The sequence below is a fragment of the Patiria miniata genome, unplaced genomic scaffold (assembly GCF_015706575.1).
Source record: "Patiria miniata isolate m_02_andy unplaced genomic scaffold, ASM1570657v1 HiC_scaffold_27, whole genome shotgun sequence".
Lineage (NCBI taxonomy): Eukaryota > Metazoa > Echinodermata > Asteroidea > Valvatida > Asterinidae > Patiria > Patiria miniata.
Window position 1 is genome coordinate 8,181,617 of NW_024037066.1, and position 17,561 is coordinate 8,199,177.

At 41.0% G+C, this 17,561-nt stretch overlaps 3 protein-coding genes across 5 annotated transcripts; 2 read left to right on the plus strand and 1 right to left on the minus strand.

Annotated features, from left to right (window-relative positions):
• Positions 1 to 7: 7 nt before the first annotated feature.
• On the plus strand, positions 8 to 5,873 carry LOC119734162 (pyrimidine-specific ribonucleoside hydrolase RihA-like). The gene is given in 6 exon segments (XM_038207507.1): positions 8 to 124; positions 957 to 1,152; positions 2,007 to 2,301; positions 2,702 to 2,838; positions 3,946 to 3,973; positions 3,976 to 5,873. Coding segments are annotated over 6 exon segments (1,014 nt in total). The 5' UTR covers positions 8 to 68; the 3' UTR covers positions 4,278 to 5,873.
• A 148-nt stretch (positions 5,874 to 6,021) lies between these two features.
• LOC119734163 (uncharacterized protein C1683.06c-like) lies at positions 6,022 to 10,264 on the plus strand. 2 transcript variants are annotated; one of them, XM_038207509.1, is made up of 5 exons: positions 6,022 to 6,114; positions 6,590 to 6,795; positions 7,480 to 7,774; positions 8,522 to 8,658; positions 9,347 to 9,682. In XM_038207509.1, the coding sequence occupies exons 2-5, from the start codon at positions 6,610 to 6,612 to the stop codon at positions 9,680 to 9,682; spliced, it is 954 nt and encodes a 317-aa protein (XP_038063437.1). In that variant the 5' UTR covers positions 6,022 to 6,114; positions 6,590 to 6,609. The 2 variants fall into 2 exon arrangements, with proteins under 2 accessions (XP_038063437.1, XP_038063436.1); XM_038207508.1 differs by lacking the exon at positions 6,022 to 6,114 and having other exon boundaries at positions 6,586 to 6,795; positions 9,347 to 10,264.
• LOC119734164 (39S ribosomal protein L21, mitochondrial-like) lies at positions 10,261 to 17,168 on the minus strand. Of its 2 annotated transcripts, none has more exons than XM_038207510.1 (7): positions 17,014 to 17,168; positions 13,337 to 13,415; positions 12,974 to 13,035; positions 12,360 to 12,520; positions 11,923 to 11,975; positions 11,432 to 11,535; positions 10,261 to 10,995 (listed from the first exon to the last, which is right to left on the minus strand). In XM_038207510.1, the coding sequence occupies exons 1-7, from the start codon at positions 17,117 to 17,119 to the stop codon at positions 10,931 to 10,933; spliced, it is 630 nt and encodes a 209-aa protein (XP_038063438.1). In that variant the 5' UTR covers positions 17,120 to 17,168; the 3' UTR covers positions 10,261 to 10,930. The 2 variants fall into 2 exon arrangements, with proteins under 2 accessions (XP_038063438.1, XP_038063439.1); XM_038207511.1 differs by having other exon boundaries at positions 17,029 to 17,154.
• Positions 17,169 to 17,561: the final 393 nt, after the last annotated feature.

The window sequence follows — 17,561 nt, forward strand, 5'->3', positions numbered from 1 at the left end:
CTACACACGTACACAAACATTGCCGGCACCCAACTGAAGTGAGAGCGATAGAGGGCGCTATACGTCTAATGCACGTGTTCAACACTAAATTCAACTTTTACAGCTCGGCTAGCTGCACGGGCACGTGAGTGCGTTAGCGCTATAGCAATCATAGTTAGCAATGATTATTAGAGCAATATTTCGCGGTCCCTTCGTCAAAGCTTTGAGCACCCATCCATTTCGCAGTGCAATTCATAATACATGTAACACTAGGCCTAATAATAGGTTTCTGTATCTGTTCAATCACGTCGGCAATGGTCGGCGCAACTTGCATGACAATACCCAGTGAGTCATGAGTGCAATATAGCAGTGCCCACTGGCTGCTTACCGTGCATGAAAACTTTGGGGGGGGGGGGGGGGGGGGGGGGGGTGGAGATGCATACATTTCTCAAGGGAGGGGGGGAGGGGACCGGGACGTGGGGCAGCGGGGGGGGGGGGGGGGGGGGGGGACAATTATAGGTGCATTATGGCCGGCTTCATTACTTCTACTTAGTTCTACATTTGTACGTCGATAATTGACAGTGCGTCCAATTGGATATCTCGTCAATTTGCTTGGCGTGCAAGGTGTGGACCAGTGTAGACTTAAAACATTTACAAAGTATGTGCAGAAAAAAAAAAAGCCACGGTGAGCAATCCAGTCCGAAATGCATCAAGACTGGGTGCAACATGTATTGTGGCTGGGATGGAGTTCCAAAGTGGGATTGTTCTGGGCATCAATGAATACCTCAGATGATCATCGACTGCGACCCGAGCGTGGTATTCACCAGGGGAACAAAATTCGTATCCAGTCTTGGATAGGGAGGAAGACTATTCAACTCCATACTTTGGATCAACCTGTAAAAGGTACTACAGAACAAGCATATTATTAAGGAGTAGGCCTAAAACTAGTTTTTTTCATTTATCCATTTTATCCAAAGGTCTCTGAAAATGGCGGAGAAACTTCAGATGATCATCGACTGCGACCCGGGCGTGGATGATGCGGTGGCAATCATGATGGCACTGGCTCAGCCCAGCGTAGACCTACTGGCCATCACCTGTGTGGTTGGGAACACAGTGCTTGATAACGTGCTCCGTAATGCACTCAGAGTGCTGAGAGTTTGTAACAAGATGGATGTGAGTGCAAGATTCAAAGGAATAAGAGAGTCATAAAAGTCTGTCTTCTGCATAACAATACAAATATTGATCAAACTTTAACAGGTGTCAGTGATACCCATAAACACACTAACCCATCCCTACATAAATGCATTTTACAAGTACTCTTAACTTTTGAAACCAGTGTTGTAGTCATGGTGTTTGTTGTAGATCACAAGTCCTCACAAGTCCATCACAAGCACTAGTCATATATTTCAAGTTTCAGTGCCCATACTCAAGCTCTACTCCAACTCCTTCTTTCCTCGCACATGGCGTGACTGGAACACACTTAAGAAGGACCCCGCAGCATCTCCATCCCTTGACGCCTTCAAGGCTGCGCTGAGGGATCAACTAGTGATGTAAACCTCATGCATTTACTCTGCACATCTGTATATAGTTCACTTGCACATGCCCACACGTGCACGGAAAACAGTGCGATTATACTCATCTTTTTGAGGTGTGCACTCTATGGAAGGAAGGAAGGAAGTCGACTCACTAGCTATCCAAATGAACTGTGACAAAAGCTTTCTTTTGTAGTTCATCTTCTTTTCCAATACTTGCGACTGGACTTGTGAATTGACTTGTGACCGACTTGTGACAATTAAGACTTGTCATTTGTTTGTGATCCATTTCAAACAATTTCAAACCCAAATGAAAAGTTACACTCAGCCTGCATGAAATACATACTAATTTCTAATACACATACTAAATATGCATATTTTTGTTCCAATATCATAAATTCTAGATTTGGATGATATTAATTCTTTATTTAATCAATATGTTGGCATGATTATTTCCAATGGAATCCGGTATTAAAATTCATATTTTCCCTTCAGATTCCTGTGTATAGAGGGGCAGACACCGCCTTGCTAAATCTCGACTACAAACACTCGCACCACGTTCATGGCTCCGATGGGCTAGGGGGCGTGGTTGACCCGGACCCGCCCAGTCTTGACCTCGTCCAATCAGAGCATGCAGTCCACGCCATGCTGCGTCTGACCAAGGAGCGTCCCGGTCAGGTGACCATGCTGGCCATCGGACCGCTGACCAATCTAGCCCTGGCCCAGCGGATGGATCCGGAGTTCACCGGTAGACTGAAGAAGCTGGTAATCATGGGAGGCAACACAGAGGGTAAGTCAACACAAGTGCATCACAAGCCATCCAGACCCGAGTCAAGTCACAAGCTTCTCAAGAAACTTTCACAAAGGCATTCCTTTGTAACTCCCCTGTAACTTTTGACTGGACCTGTGAATTAATTGTTTCAGACAATCAAATCTCAATCCTTCCGAACATAACCTAAGCCTAGTGCAAGATGACCATCCATCCTATATTATGTTTGCAGATGGTCTTCGCTCACTCTGTTTACCCAATCCAAGGAAGCCAAATGGTGAGGGCTAACCTGTTTCACAAAATGCTGTGAACAAAATGCAAAGCATTGTTGGTATACATGTTACCATTTCAAAGGAAATTTTAAACAAATCCATTAAAACAATTTTTGGTTTGTTTTGTTTGTTTTTTATCTCGTTCACAGGTTCTGGAAGCATGACTGATGCGGCTGAATTCAATTTTTACACGGATCCGGAGTCAGCTCATATTGTGATGAGCTCCGTGCAGTGTCCTACGGTGATTGTAGGCTGGGAAACATGCCTGAAAAGTGGACTGCCCTGGGTAAGGGTCCTCCTCAAATTTGAGAAAGTACTGTGGAGAAAATGAATGGCATTTCATTAAGTCTTTCGTCAGTCATAACCATTTGTGAAGAAAAATGCTTGAACTGTCACCCGTCAAATTTCCAAAACTAACTGTGATATTATTTACATTGCAGCAATGCATAACAGTCTTGAGGTATCCAAAGCCACTAAAACTTATTCAGGCAGTCTCCTTATATAGTGGAACACCTTTATAACCAGGTCCTTGGGACTTTACAGATTATCTTATTACACCTTCTATTAGCAGTAAAGACTTGGCACCTAACATTTTCTTTGTTGTAAGTAGGATGTTGTCTTATCAGGGTTCGACTGTAATCTCCTTGTGCAATTTGGTAGCTGTTTAATTTGTTTATAAAAATTGGACACAACATTTGTTATTTTTAGCAGTGATTTTATTAATCATCACCCAGTGTCAGAGTTGTAATTAAGTCAATCACAAGTCAACCACGAGTCCAAATCTTGAGTCAATTCATAAGTCAGGGCACAAGAAACGGGGAATGGACAACCACAGAGGAATGTCTTTGCCACAGTCCAATTGAAGAGGTTGTGTCCTGACTTGAGACTGGTTGACTAGCCATTGACATGCCGATGACTTGTGGTAACTTGTAACTGAATTGATTGCATCTCTGGCATGCATCATACTGTCATTTTTGTTATCATCGGGCTCAAGTTCATCCATTTTTTGGACAATGCCCTCATGAATACACCAATGTTTGTTTTACAAACCTAGTGTAGACATTCCTTTGTTTTCGTGTAGTTAAGAAAAACCTGTGAAAAAAATCATTTTACTCAAACTGTGAAAATTCTTTCAACCGAAATTGTTTTCTATGAATGTGAATGTAATGCTTGTACACGATTTCTCTCTCTCTGTTAGTGTAGCCAATCGTGTCCATGTAGCCGTACCCATATATGTTGTGATGTCATCTCTTTTTCTTTTTTTTGTCTTCATCTTCGTTTGCCTGTTCGTGGTTGCCAATCTGTCATACTGTACTAACCAGTAACAAGCCATGGCACAATAGACTAGTCCACTAAGTACTAGTAAACCTGAATATTTGTCTCTTTGACCTAGGATTGGTGTGACAAATGGATTGCCAAGCAGACCCAAAAGCTCTCTTTGTCAGCGATATCCTGAAAGCTTTCATCAATCGCCTGCGCAAATCAGACAGACCTCGCTTCATCAATTGTGACGGAATTGCGATGGCGGTTGCCATCGATCCCAGCTCGGTCCTGGAGTCATCGCACCTGCCAGTTTGCGTGGAGCTGCAGGGGACGGTCACACGTGGACAGATGGTCCCTGTAGTCAAGAACACACAGGGGCTGGAGCTGGGACCACAAGTGGAGATCGTCAAGACCTGCAACACTGATATCATAGCGGCCATGTTTGACAAAGCCACTGATTAGAGAAAAAGGATTTCCATTTAAGTAGTTTATTGGCATCTGACATGTGCCAACTGATCAGTGTTAATAGTTGAATCCATGAAAGTCCATCCCAAGCCTGGTCACAAATTAATCACAAATCTATTCCCAAGTCAGGTCTCAAGTAACAGTGGATGAACAATAACAAAAGGATGTGTTTGTGGCAGTTCGTGTGAGTAGCTTGAGACTTGAATTTGGACTTTGATGGACTTGGCATGGATTGGACTACAACACTGCCATTGGTAACGGCTCTCTTGACACTAATGGTGCGAATACAAACCTGTTTACACATTAGATGTAAGTGTGAGTACTGCCCTGCTTCGTCATCATTTTATAAGCACTGTAGACTCGGTCTGACCTGAGCAAGCTTGTTAATGTTTCTCGCAAACTCTCAGACGGCACAGAGTATACAGTGCTCATGAAAAGCAAAAATCAGTCTTAAATTTGTACATTCACAAGGCAAGCAAAACATTGTTAACGATTTCGAGTTTGCACAAGCTTTTCCCAATTTATGTTTACCTACAAAATGGTGTATCGGTTGCAAGTATTTGCATGAGAGGAACTTGCCGAAGTGCAAAGACACCATACCCACCATACCGAACTGAAACGTTTACTCGTTTACCATAAGAGGATATAGTTTTACAATAAATACAATTTCTAAGACACAAATTTAAGAGACTTGTGCTGGTGCTTTTAGCCCGAATTCCCAAGTCAAAATCATGTTAAAATTTTAGGGTTCAGGACTGTTAGGGTTTTGTATTCATATTTAAATAAGCGCTTAGAATTTTCAGCCAAAGATATATATTCTTGCAGCTTCCAAATCAACTTATATTCATATATCTTTCTCCTTTTTCTCTTTTACATTGTTTCTTGAAAGAATTTTATTTTATAATAATCTCATCTTTTAAAAGAATTAGAATGTAAGAGGAATTGTTGAAGGTACTGAAAATACTTTTGGGAATACTAATATTTAAAAGCTTTAATTATTCGGTTTTGTCTCAAATTAAAACAAGTTCTCAAATTAAAATGTGTTCTGCCCTGTGAGAATTCTTAAATGATGTGTATATCATGATACGATATGATTCTCAATCAAACTTCGAGCCTGTGGATTTATTAAAATGTTTAAATATTATTCTAGGTCTCTGTATGATTACTGTACAGTTTTAAATAATTTTTAACCTTAATATGGACAAAACAGAAAGGAAAATATACTAAATTTGAAGTTATGTTGACAATAGTTTGAGCATCACAACAAAAAGAGAATGACGGGTCAGCCAGCAGAACTTTTTAACATACATGTACACAGTGTTTGACTAAATGATTTTGTCCTGGATTCTGTGAAGTGAAACGGGTCATAACACGGTTTTAAGTCTTTGTACTTTAAAAAGAATCTTTTCTAGTATGGTACTTCAAATTTCAACTGCCATTAGTCAAAATAAAAGTCGTTTTGATAGCCATCTGTATACACAACTTTTCTAAGGAAAGAGTTTTTAATTTACTTGCAGAATGCAGCTCATTTTCCGGTACTGAACTATGGGAGAAATAATGTTTCAGGTGTGAAAATAAAACAGTATAATTGTATGAAGTTTATCAAGTTGTTCAGTTTCTTATGAGTTTTAAAATCTTTCAAATTTTATGTCATTTTATACTTTTTTTCACCCATCTTTATTCTTGATATTTCCACCAAATTTTGGCGAACATTTAAAATTAATGCATTTTTAGGATGTTAAATCGATAGAGGGCGCTTTTACACTATGACAGGTGGGTGTTTTTAACCGTACCTGCGGACGACAGGTGTATGCAACATAGTGATAGTAAGCAGGTAAGGAGTATATCGTGTTTTAGCTTGAGTAACTCCAGCTTAACAAGCTCATCAGGAATTCCCGATGAGCTTGTTAAGCTGGAGTTGATCATGTTTCATATCTTTCCCCTTTTTTCACAAATTGAAATTGGTGGATATTACATTCAACAAATTACAATGTTTTGTGCGCACTCGATTAGGTAGTGCCCGCCGTGCAAGGGGGGGGGGGGGGGGGGGAGCACGGGTAAAAGTAAAGTTTAGGACAAAAAGGCAATTTTATGTTTTGGGAATATCTAAATATATAGGTGCCGATATAAATAACAGTTTATTTCACAGTACTTAAAAAGTTCCTTTTAAGTCTTTTTTACGCATGTAATTTAAATAAAAACGAACTTACACAAATTTTCTGTAAGATTGGGTAAATTATACTGCTCGCAACCACAGGGACAAAAGTTAATACTCGGCCATAATTCTTTTTTTAAATTCAATTCTATAGGCCTATAGAATTTTGACCAAATGGCGGAGACACTTCAGATGATTATCGACTGTGACCCGGGAACGGACGATGCTGTGGCTATCATGATGGCACTATCTCAGCCCAGCATAGACCTACTGGCCATCACGTGTGTGACTGGGAACACACCGCTGAATAATGTGCTCCATAATGCACTCAGGGTGCTGAGAGTTTGCAACAGGACAGACGTGAGTCTGAGTTATTGTCTTGATCAGATCCCAGAATTGTACTCTTATGTCAATCAATCAGGCACACATTGAATCACAAGTCAAGCGCAAGTTGAATCACAAGTTAATCACAAGACAATCACAAGTTAATCACAAGTCAATTACAAGTCAATCACAAGTCAATCGCAAGTCAATCACAAGCCAATCACAAGCCAATCACAAGTCAATCACAAGTCAATCACGAGTCAATCACAAGTCAATCACAAGTCAATCACAAGTCAATCACAAGTCAATCGCAAGTTCAATCAATCAATCAATCAATCTTACTTTATTTACCACATAACAATACAGAACAATATGCCAAGAAAATCATAAGATCATAATAATGTGGTTGGGGGTCTCTAAAAAGCAAAGCTTGTCGAGTAGTGACCCCACATTAGTAATTAAGTAAGTTAATTTGTTCATCACAAATTAATCACAAGTCAATCTCAAGTTCATAAAGTCATCCATTCTCAAGTCACATGCTCTAACAAACTAATTAAGGCTCATTGGTCATGTTCCAATAGGTATACATGTACATACATTTTATAATTAATATGAAAAAATAGAGAATGCAGTATCCAGACATCACTTTTGTTCTCACCACTTTTTTTTTAAACCTTTTTGCCAAAATGTTAGTGATATTTTCACAATCTGTCTTCCAAGATTCCTGTATACAGAGGTGCAGACAAATCCCTTCTAGACCTGAGCTACACAACTGCACATGATGTGCATGGCTCCGATGGGCTAGGGGGCGTGGTCGACCCAGACCCGCCCAGTCTTGACCTCGTCCAATCAGAACACGCCGTCCACGCCATGCTGCGTCTGACCAAGGAGCGTCCCGGTCAGGTGACCATGCTGGCCATCGGACCGCTGACCAATCTAGCCCTGGCCCAACGGATGGATCCGGAGTTCACCGGTAGACTGAAGAAGCTGGTAATCATGGGCGGCAACACAGAGGGTAATTCCAGTCTTGTATTCAAGTCCATCTTAAGTCGATACAAGTGCATCACAAGCCATCCAGTCCCAAGTCAAATCACAGACATATTTCACTCATCCCAACCAGTGGCAACTGGCAAAACTAGGGTTAAACAGGGGGCATCTGGGGTTGCACCAAAATTTCAAGGGGGTGCTTATTGGTTTAGTGCAATTCAAGATTTTAAATTGGGGGGGAGGGAGGGGGGGCACTGACCTCAGCTGGGTAGCACGTGCCCCCCTCCATTTGGCAGTGGGGACAAACAAAACATATTTGCCCCATTAAAGAGCCAACATGGCTTAAGAATATTTGGGTGTGACTGTAGACTCCAATTGTTTCTGTGTACCGTGATACTGGCCCGCTTTCATATTTTCTTAATATTTCAATCATACAATGTAGAGGGCAGTAGGGGGCCTAGCAGGATATTTCTCGAGGATAGAAACATCAAGCCTCTATCTTTTATCTCTTAAAATAAATGTGATGCGATCGAGCTACATGAGTCATTTGTCGGGAATTTTCATTTGGAGATGCAGGCCAAGATAGGGCCACTACATCACATCAGTTCTCTTGGTGTTCCGACTTCCATAATTTTTGAACTAAAAATGCGGTTTTCAAGCAGTAATGCTGAGATTGTGTTCTTTTCAAATCTGACCGGGGTCAACAAACGGCTCATCACAAATATATTGAATGTAATCATTTCCATTTGCATTTTTGTTTTCTGTCTGGATTAAGGTACTGGGAGCGAGACCGATGCGGCCGAGTTCAATTTCTACACGGATCCTGAAGCAGCTCACATTGTGACAAGTGAGGTTCAGTGTCCTACAGTAGTCATAGGATGGGAGACCTGCATAAACAATGGACTACCTTGGGTTAGTACAACTTACAAAAACAAGCCAACAGATTTGTGACATATGCGGATATTTAAGGATCCTAGATGCAGGCTTCCCACATAAATCTTGATATGAAATTTCCTGACTTTTCCAGGACGAAATCAGGGCTTTCCACCAATTCCTAAATAGGAACCTATTTACAAGACACTGGCCCCGTCATCTCACTGAAAATAAAGGTCTATGCAGTGTGCATTACCGTCAAGATGGCCTCCGCCTAGTACCTCCCATCATAGCCATCCGATCCTTCTACTTTTTCATGTTGAACTAGTGCAAATGTCACCAAAAACGTATAAGGCATCCTATCACTGCCATGGTACTGGAAAGCTCTGAACGCCACAACTACAGAAACTGCATATATACACCAAATGATAGCTTAATATTACACATTAAGTATGGGATGTGCAGGATTTTTCAATGATTTTTCAATGACTTATTGCCTTGGAATATAAACTTTCCACGACTCCTTGTAAACTACAAAATTCGACGACATTTCATGATAGCTTAAATTTCCAGAGTTTCAAGTATTTTCTATGACTATAGGAACCCTAATAATGATTCTGAAGTTGAGACAATGCCGACATTTAAATAAAACCCTACCCTAAGCTATTCCAGAAAGTCAAACTTGGCCCGCAATTTGGTGATTTTTGTTTTTGCTTTGACATGACAGGATTGGTTTGACAAATGGTCTGGTACCCCGACTGCCAAGGGCAAATTCGTGAGTGCCATCCTGCATGGCTCGTTCGTGGCCTTCGAGCAGAGCCGGAGGGCGCTGTTCAAAGTGTGCGACGCCTTAGCGATGGCCGTGGCCATCCGGCCAGAGATGGTCCTGGAGGCTGTCACCTGCCCAATCATGGTGGAGCTACATGGTCATGTGACCAGGGGTCAGATGGTCCAGAGAATCAAGAACACAGAGGGCCTTCCCTTGGGGCCAACGGTCGAGGTGGTGATCCGTTGTGACACTGAAATACTTAAACAGCTGTTTGAGGACACTCTTGCTGAATAATTACTAGGTGCATAAGAGGGTCAAAGTAGTCACTTTTTATCAAAACTGACTGCATAGGCACAATGGATGTGCTTGCCATATGCACTTGGAATGCACTTACTACTACACTTGTTCTGCCAAATGTTAAATTGCTGATAAAATGCCATCACATGCAAATTCAAATGAATGCCTTGAAGCACTGTACACTATATTTGGAAAGAATGTAGAATCCAGACGCCACTTCTTTGGTTATGTACAAAGACTATGGAGAGTTGCATGCATTTTTTAAGTGTTTTCTAACAAAATTGGAAATGTTTCTCTGTCCCAGATTCATGTCTTTTCCACATTTTTGTGGTGACTGACCTTCATTGCGATAATATAAGGTGAAAAAAGTGGCGTCAGCATGCAACATTCTTTCCCTATATTTTTTCTAATTAAACTTTGTGTTAAACTTTTAAACAATCTTAATATTATCAAAAAAGAACTGAGTGCAGTCATTTTGCTGTAAACAAAATATCTTTTTGTTAATTGAAGTGTGGAATGATGAACTGTTGAGACAGAGTACAATGTATACCAAAGACAATTACAAAACAAAAGAATGCAATTTCTTGGGCTTTTACATTTTATTTACACTTTTCATATTAACGGTATAGTGCAGCAACACAAACTTTTCAAATGCTGTCAGTGTGCCCAACAAAGAAACAAGGTTGCGTGCAGAAAAAAAGTGGATTGAGACACGACAATGATAGTCCATCTTTGGGGAAACAGAACAGTAAAAATTTGAAAATGATCTACCATGATTTTTTGGGCTAGATAAAAGGCAAGGCGCAAGTTCTCCCAAGAATCGCCTCCACAACCAGCCAACCCTTGAAAGTAAACCTCAACTCCTTTAATCATAAAATTGGACAAAGATATTGACTGAAGTAGGGTTTGAACCTGCAACCACTGGAAAACAGTACCGGTGTTCTACCAACTGAGCTATCCAACCTTATGTTAGTGGTTCAAGGGGCGCTAGTCAGAAGCCATATACAAAACTTGTATATGCCATGTAGCCAGGGATCATGCCCAAAGTCACAATGCTAGCAACACTAGCAATGCTGCAAACCTGAGAAAAAGCAAACGGAGATCACTCAGAGAGAATACGGCTTTTCATCACAAATCGTCAAAGGAACAAGCTCTGTTCCCCCAAGATTAACTCTGCTGAAAAATCCATGCTGTCCTGCCAAAACTGAATGAAGCTTGCTGCTTGTAGTCCTTACTCCCCAGGTGCTATGACACTTTGGGTGCCACTTCGATACTGTTGATTCTCAGCACCGACAAATTGACGTACTTTTCTGTTAAATTTTTGAAAAGGAAATGAAAAGGATAGTTCACTTATAAATAGCACTGGCAATCAGGTCTATAGATGTGTAGGTTTCGTAAAAACTTGCCACAGAAAGTTAGCAAAAGTGATGAACATGAAAGAATTTATAATGCTTGCATCATCACACAGCAACAGAACTTCAACAAAGGTAAAAATATATCTGCTTGTGGAACCATTTAAACATTTGCTGGGAGTGTGAGGCTGCCTGCCCCCCCCCCATAATGTCCAGACAAAATGAAGCCTATTAAAGGGTTAATGTTGGGTTTTCTACATATGTTCACGTTATTGTTAGAAGGCACTAGTGGAGCAAAACAAAAGCAATCAATAATTGATACCATGAATGCCAAAAAATTAAACTTGGTTCTGAGAGCTATCACCCATAAAAATCACAACTAAAGTTGACTCACCATGGTATTTGCGGAATCGCGTTCGCTTCCTCATCTTAAAGACTATGATCTTCTGGCTATTTGTCTTCTCAATCACCGTGGCTTCAACTCTCACTTTCTCTGGACTGGATGGGGATACAAAAATCATTTACATTCACAGCAATGTGCTCATCAAATGCATAAGGGTATCAATACATCTACAAGTGCACACAGTGGTATTTAACATTACATCCGAGGACAAGTAATTGTCTTTTCCTTTGTTCCTGAAATATAACACTACCCCACAGAGTAAGCACACACACTTACGTTCAAAGCTGCTTTCAACAAAAGAGGGACGTTCGAGGACTACAACGAATCTGTTGTTCTCTCTTTGTGTTGCAGTCCTCGGGATGTATGTATTACAAGAGCGCCCTCAACAGGTGAAATTGGGAAGATTACAGGCACGTGCATAGAATGGCTTGTATTCAAACTGTTTCAAGCGTTTGAAACATTTCACAAGTGAGAAATCTTACCTTAAAAGTGGCCTTCCCAAAAGGGTGAAGTTGTCCCCACCTACTAACAATACCTGAACACAACCCAAAACAGAACAAAAATGATTTCATGCGAAATAGTTCATCTACAATTGATTTCGCGTCCCTTTGCTGTAGAGTCTTTAGACTCGCATATAAACCAAGATTATAACATGAAATGACTGCAAATTACCAAACTTTTAGAAATTGTTAAACCTTATGAGGTGAAGATTGAAGAATTAGAAACGATACGATGAAATAGCAAATTTCACCATATAAAAACATAATCTATAATATCTTAGGTTAATAGGCTTGGTCAATCTTGAGTACAAATTGATGGCAAGAGGCTGTGAAAAAAAAGTGACCCTGAAAATAAACTGAAACAAAATGAGCAAAAGATGCACTGAATTTCTTTTAAAATGTGCTGTTGAAACCCCCACCTTTTGCAGGCATATTCTCTCGCCAACATCGGCAGGTATGTGCTGCTGTAGCTGAATGAGGTCGTTTGTTGTCACCTTGAACTGTTGGCCAGCGATGAACACAACTGCAAAGAGACGACTAAGGCCTGACTGAATCTCCGCTTCCACTGACTGGACGACATCTGCAAGACCACAAATAAGAACTTATTTACTCTGACACTCTAACACGAAGCCTTGACAAGCCACAAGGAGATTTGAGAGAATTTCCTAGGTCTTGGGAAGGATACATGTATATTACAGCTGGATACTTTAGTTGGGCTTGATGCTCTTTTTTAGTTCAAATCTTGTTAGAATCGGAAAGGTTCCTATCAGGAATACAAAGGGGCATGGGGTCAATTTAAAAAAGAAAGAAAAAACTGTGACTAGATGAAAAGAAGTATGCCGATACTTTTGTTGGTAAAATAAACATTAGGCTCTGTACATGTAATGTTAAAGGGTTAGCTTGCATATAATTTAAAAAAAATATAGTGCTTTATGATGAAGAAGCCATAATGTTAGCCATCAATTAACAAATAAAACAGAAGCGACAAATCAATTTTCTTCACTTCTGATTATCGAACTGAAAGCACATATACCTGTTGGCATTTCATGTTCAACTACAGATGTATTGGATGCTGAGGATTTACATCTAAGGAACCTGCAAATGAAAGAAATCTAATTAATCATTCCTAATCATGATCAATCCAGTTACATTTATATTCTCCATAATCTATCAAATGCACCCAGGGGCTAGGGTTAATGTTTAATCTGGCTTACTTTCAATTTCACAAATCATAGCTTAATTTAAAAAAAAAAGAAAAAAAAAAGATAGTTTGACTATTAAATAGATTTCATTGTTTCAACTATGGAACCATCGAATAGTGTCTATAAAAAGCCGAAAAATCACAATGAATGGAGTTTTTAGAACATTATTGGGATAATTTCCTGTGCAATAGTACCTTGTTGAGTTCCCAGCACACCGTACACACAAAAGTTGCTTTGGAAGAAGATGAACTGAGTTACAATTCTTCAACGTGTCTGTAAAATTTGGAGAAATTCAATTCAATTAGTTGAAGTTCTTGGATTTTAGTTTTCCTCGACTTTCCAATTCTTACATTCCTTACATGTGGAGGGAGCAAATTAGGCATTGGCCATATGGGTGTGGAGTTTGGGCTCTGCCATGGATAAAGGGACCAGAAGGGATTATAAATCATCCTCCCTTCATGACATTCAGTCACTTGCCATTCCCTCCCCCTGTCCTCCTTTCCGACAGTATCTTAGAGGAGGTCTTCCATTCACTCTGTCCTGTTAGGCCAAGTTAAAAGAATAAAATAGTTTCTCATCCCTGCCTGCTTCCTTTTTTTCCAACTGTTTTTTTTTTAACTTCATCCATAGGCCTACATTTGCAATAGCTCTACTGAGTGGAGCGTTGAATTACGGGTACCCCTCCATACAAACGCTCCACCGATTTGCCATACTTTGGTAGCACTTACACGGTCGTCATGACGGTATGCATTTTGTGCATGCCCTCGCGAGGACAAGGCCCAAAAAAACTGATAAAGAAAATACAAATGAGGAAGACAGTAACCCTGGATAGATCCACACATTCATGACATTCCATACGACCCCTCAAATTGTTTCAAACAACCGGTAATTTTGAAAAAAGAACAAAATAGTCTGAACTTACCGCTCACAATTAAATGTGTCTGCCGAGTTGCACAGTCTATTTCACTGACATGACTTATGCATAATTCATTGCGCGCGTGTGTGACGTCACTATTGAAGAAAAACAAGTCGCACTTAATCAATGACTGTTTCATGTACTGATATGTGCCCCACACCAAAAACCCACAGTCAGACGGCGCGGGGCACATATGACTACATGAAACAGCTATTGAGTAAGCGCAATTTGTTTTTCTTCAATAGTGACGTCACACACTCGCGCAATGAATTATGCATAAGTCATGTCAGTGAAATAGACTGTGCAACTCGGCAGACACATTTAATTGTGAGCGGTAAGTTCAGACTATTTTGTTCTTTTTTCAAAATTACCGGTTGTTTGAAACAATTTGAGGGGTCTTATGGAATGTCATGAATGTGTGGATCTATCCAGGGTTACTGTCTTCCTCATTTGTATTTTCTTTATCAGTTTTTTTGGGCCTTGTCCTCGCGAGGGCATGCACAAAATGCATACCGTCATGACGACCGTGTAAGTGCTACCAAAGTATGGCAAATCGGTGGAGCGTTTGTATGGAGGGGTACCCGTAATTCAACGCTCCACTCAGTAGAGCTACATTTGCAATAATTATATTTTGCAAATTATATTGTCAATATATTAATTATCATGATTATAGGCCTACTGTCTTTTTATTTGTTTCTAAGGTAATCGTAGAATTGGTTACAGCTCCTCTGGAAAAAAATTGTATCAGCAAAACACAAAAAGAGTAAAAGCAATTGCCAATTTTGTTAGAGAATACTGTCGTTTACTAAAGGTTTGCCGGCGGTAATCCATATCAACAGAGGTCGCTGTACTCTCTAAGATTATAAGATATATTAATTACCACCAACGGTTGTGAAGCACCCTTGGTGTAGCAACGGATCTCATGAGCAGGAAGACCCGGGTTCGATCCCGATCCCCACCGGCGACATTTTTAAGGTTTTTGAGATCTGTTGCTTATCCACTAGGTCACGGTCACAGGTGCTACACAACCGTTGGTGGTAATTTAATATATCTTATAATTCAGCCCTACCTTAGAGAGTACAGCGCCCTCTGTTGATAGGGATTGCCGCCGGCAATATATCCACTATCTTCTTCGAATTGAAATAGCTCTACTGAGTGGAGCGTTGAATTACGGGTACCCCTCCATACCAACGCTCCACCGATTCGCCATACTTTGGTAGCACCATCACAGTAGCATAGTCACAAACCCACGCGAGGACAAAAAGACCCCCAAAAAACGGTAAAGAGATTACAAATATGAGAGAGACAGTTACCTGGATTGATCTATACATTCTTGACATTCCATGAGACCCCTTATATTGTTCCCAAACAGCGAACATTTTGGAAAAAAACAGCAAAATAGTCTGATAACTTACAGTTCAATGTGTTTGCATGGAGGCTCAGTTCTTGAATTAGCTTGTCAATGAGGGCGTCTGACGTGACGTCACCGTCGTTGCTCGATCGCGAAGAAAAACAAGTCGCGCTTTATCAACGACTGTTTTGTGTAATGATACGTGCTCCTTGGGTGTGTTCAAAGCCCATACTGTCGTACGGCGCGGCGCGGATCGGAGCACGCATTATTACACGAAACAGTCGTTGATAAAGCGCGACTTGTTTTTCTTCGCGATCGATCGAGCAACGACGGTGACGTCACGTCAGATGCCCTCATTGACAAGCTAATTCAAGAACTGAGCCTCCATGCAAACACATTGAACTGTAAGTTTTCAGACTATTTTGCTGTTTTTTTCCAAAATGTTCGCTGTTTGGGAACAATATAAGGGGTCTCATGGAATGTCAAGAATGTATAGATCAATCCAGGATAGCCCCACTAGTGTGGCCGTCGGTATGCTGGGCTGAACCAAAGGCCACACACCGTGGTGCGCGCACTACTGAGGACGTTTTCATAAAATCTGCGGTCCGTTTCTTACATTCTCAGTTTCTTATTTTCTTATGGTTGTATTGTATGATGTCTCACCTATCACTTCTGGATGCTTAGATGTAATGATGTTCCATTTTCCGAGATATTCTTCAATCTTTCTGGAGCCCATATGAACTCGTGAAACGTCTGGTGATGGCAGCCATTTTGAATGTGACAAGAGATGACCTCAAGCTGTGACGTCGCGTTTATGCAAATTGCTTGTCGAGCGCGCGAGGGCGCGAGTTGCAAATGCGACGGCTGTTTCCTGTACCATGCATTTATCGTCAGCGGGCCACGTGCACCGATCTCCCCTCAGGATCTACGGCACAGGAAACAGCCGTCGCATTTGCAGCTCGCGCCCTCGCGCGCTCGACAAGCAATTTGCATAAACGCGACGTCACAGCTTGAGGTCATCTCTTGTCCCATTCAAAATGGCTGCCATCACCAGACGTTTCACGAGTGCATATGGGCTCCAGAAAGATTGAAGAATATCTCGGAAAATGGAACATCATTAGAGACCTAAGCATCCCAGAAGTGATAGGTGAGACATCATAGAATACAACCATAGTAAGAAACTGAGAATGTAAGAAACGGACCGCAGATTTTATGAAACTTCGTCCTCAGTAGCGCGAAGCGCGCGGTACCACGGTGTGTGGCCTTTGGTTCAGCGCAGCATACCGACGGCCACACTAGTGGGGCTAAATCCAGGATAACTGTCTCTCTCATTTGTAATCTCTTTACCGGTTTTTTGGGGTCTTTTTGTCCTCGCGTGGGTTTGTGACTATGCTACTGTGATGGTGCTACCAAAGTATGGCGAATCGGTGGAGCGTTGGTATGGAGGGGTACCCGTAATTCAACGCTCCATTCAGTAGAGCTAGAATTGAAAATGCACTCAACTCTCCATGAATGACTTTGTACACAACATGCACAACAAAAGAAGTGGCGTCAGGATACTACATTCTTTCCCATCTGACAAACAATGCGAAGAATATACTCACGAAAATTTTTCACACACTGCACGGTCTTCAAATTGCTGTTCAGTGAAAAATTGGGAACTTTTAATGCCAAGAAGTTCCTCGCGAGTCTTTCCATGAACGCTGCCATCTTGAAAAATACGCCCTCATGCGGTCCCTTTTTGCGGCCCTTTGAAACTACTGCACTGCATGCAGCGCGCGAACTGCGGCCTACGATTAACTTTACCGTTCGGCCGCCACACGATTACTCACTATGTTTCACCATTTACAATGTTTGTATTCCTTTAGAATGCGTAAGGGTATGTCACAAACAATTTTCCTCCGAATGAATCAATCAGGAATTACTCCCATAATGACTAGGCCGATACCCGCCCGTAATCCCAATTTAATTTTGTTCAATTAAACCTGAACACTTGAAATTTGACTGCTGAAGAAATCAAATCCTTTACTCAATATTTTTTTTTCAAATCCATTATCAAAATATATTAATCAAATTGCACGCATAACTTGGGGGGGGGGGGGGGTCGGTCAGGACTGTAAGTTTCTGTCTTAAAGGTTATCGCGTATAAAAC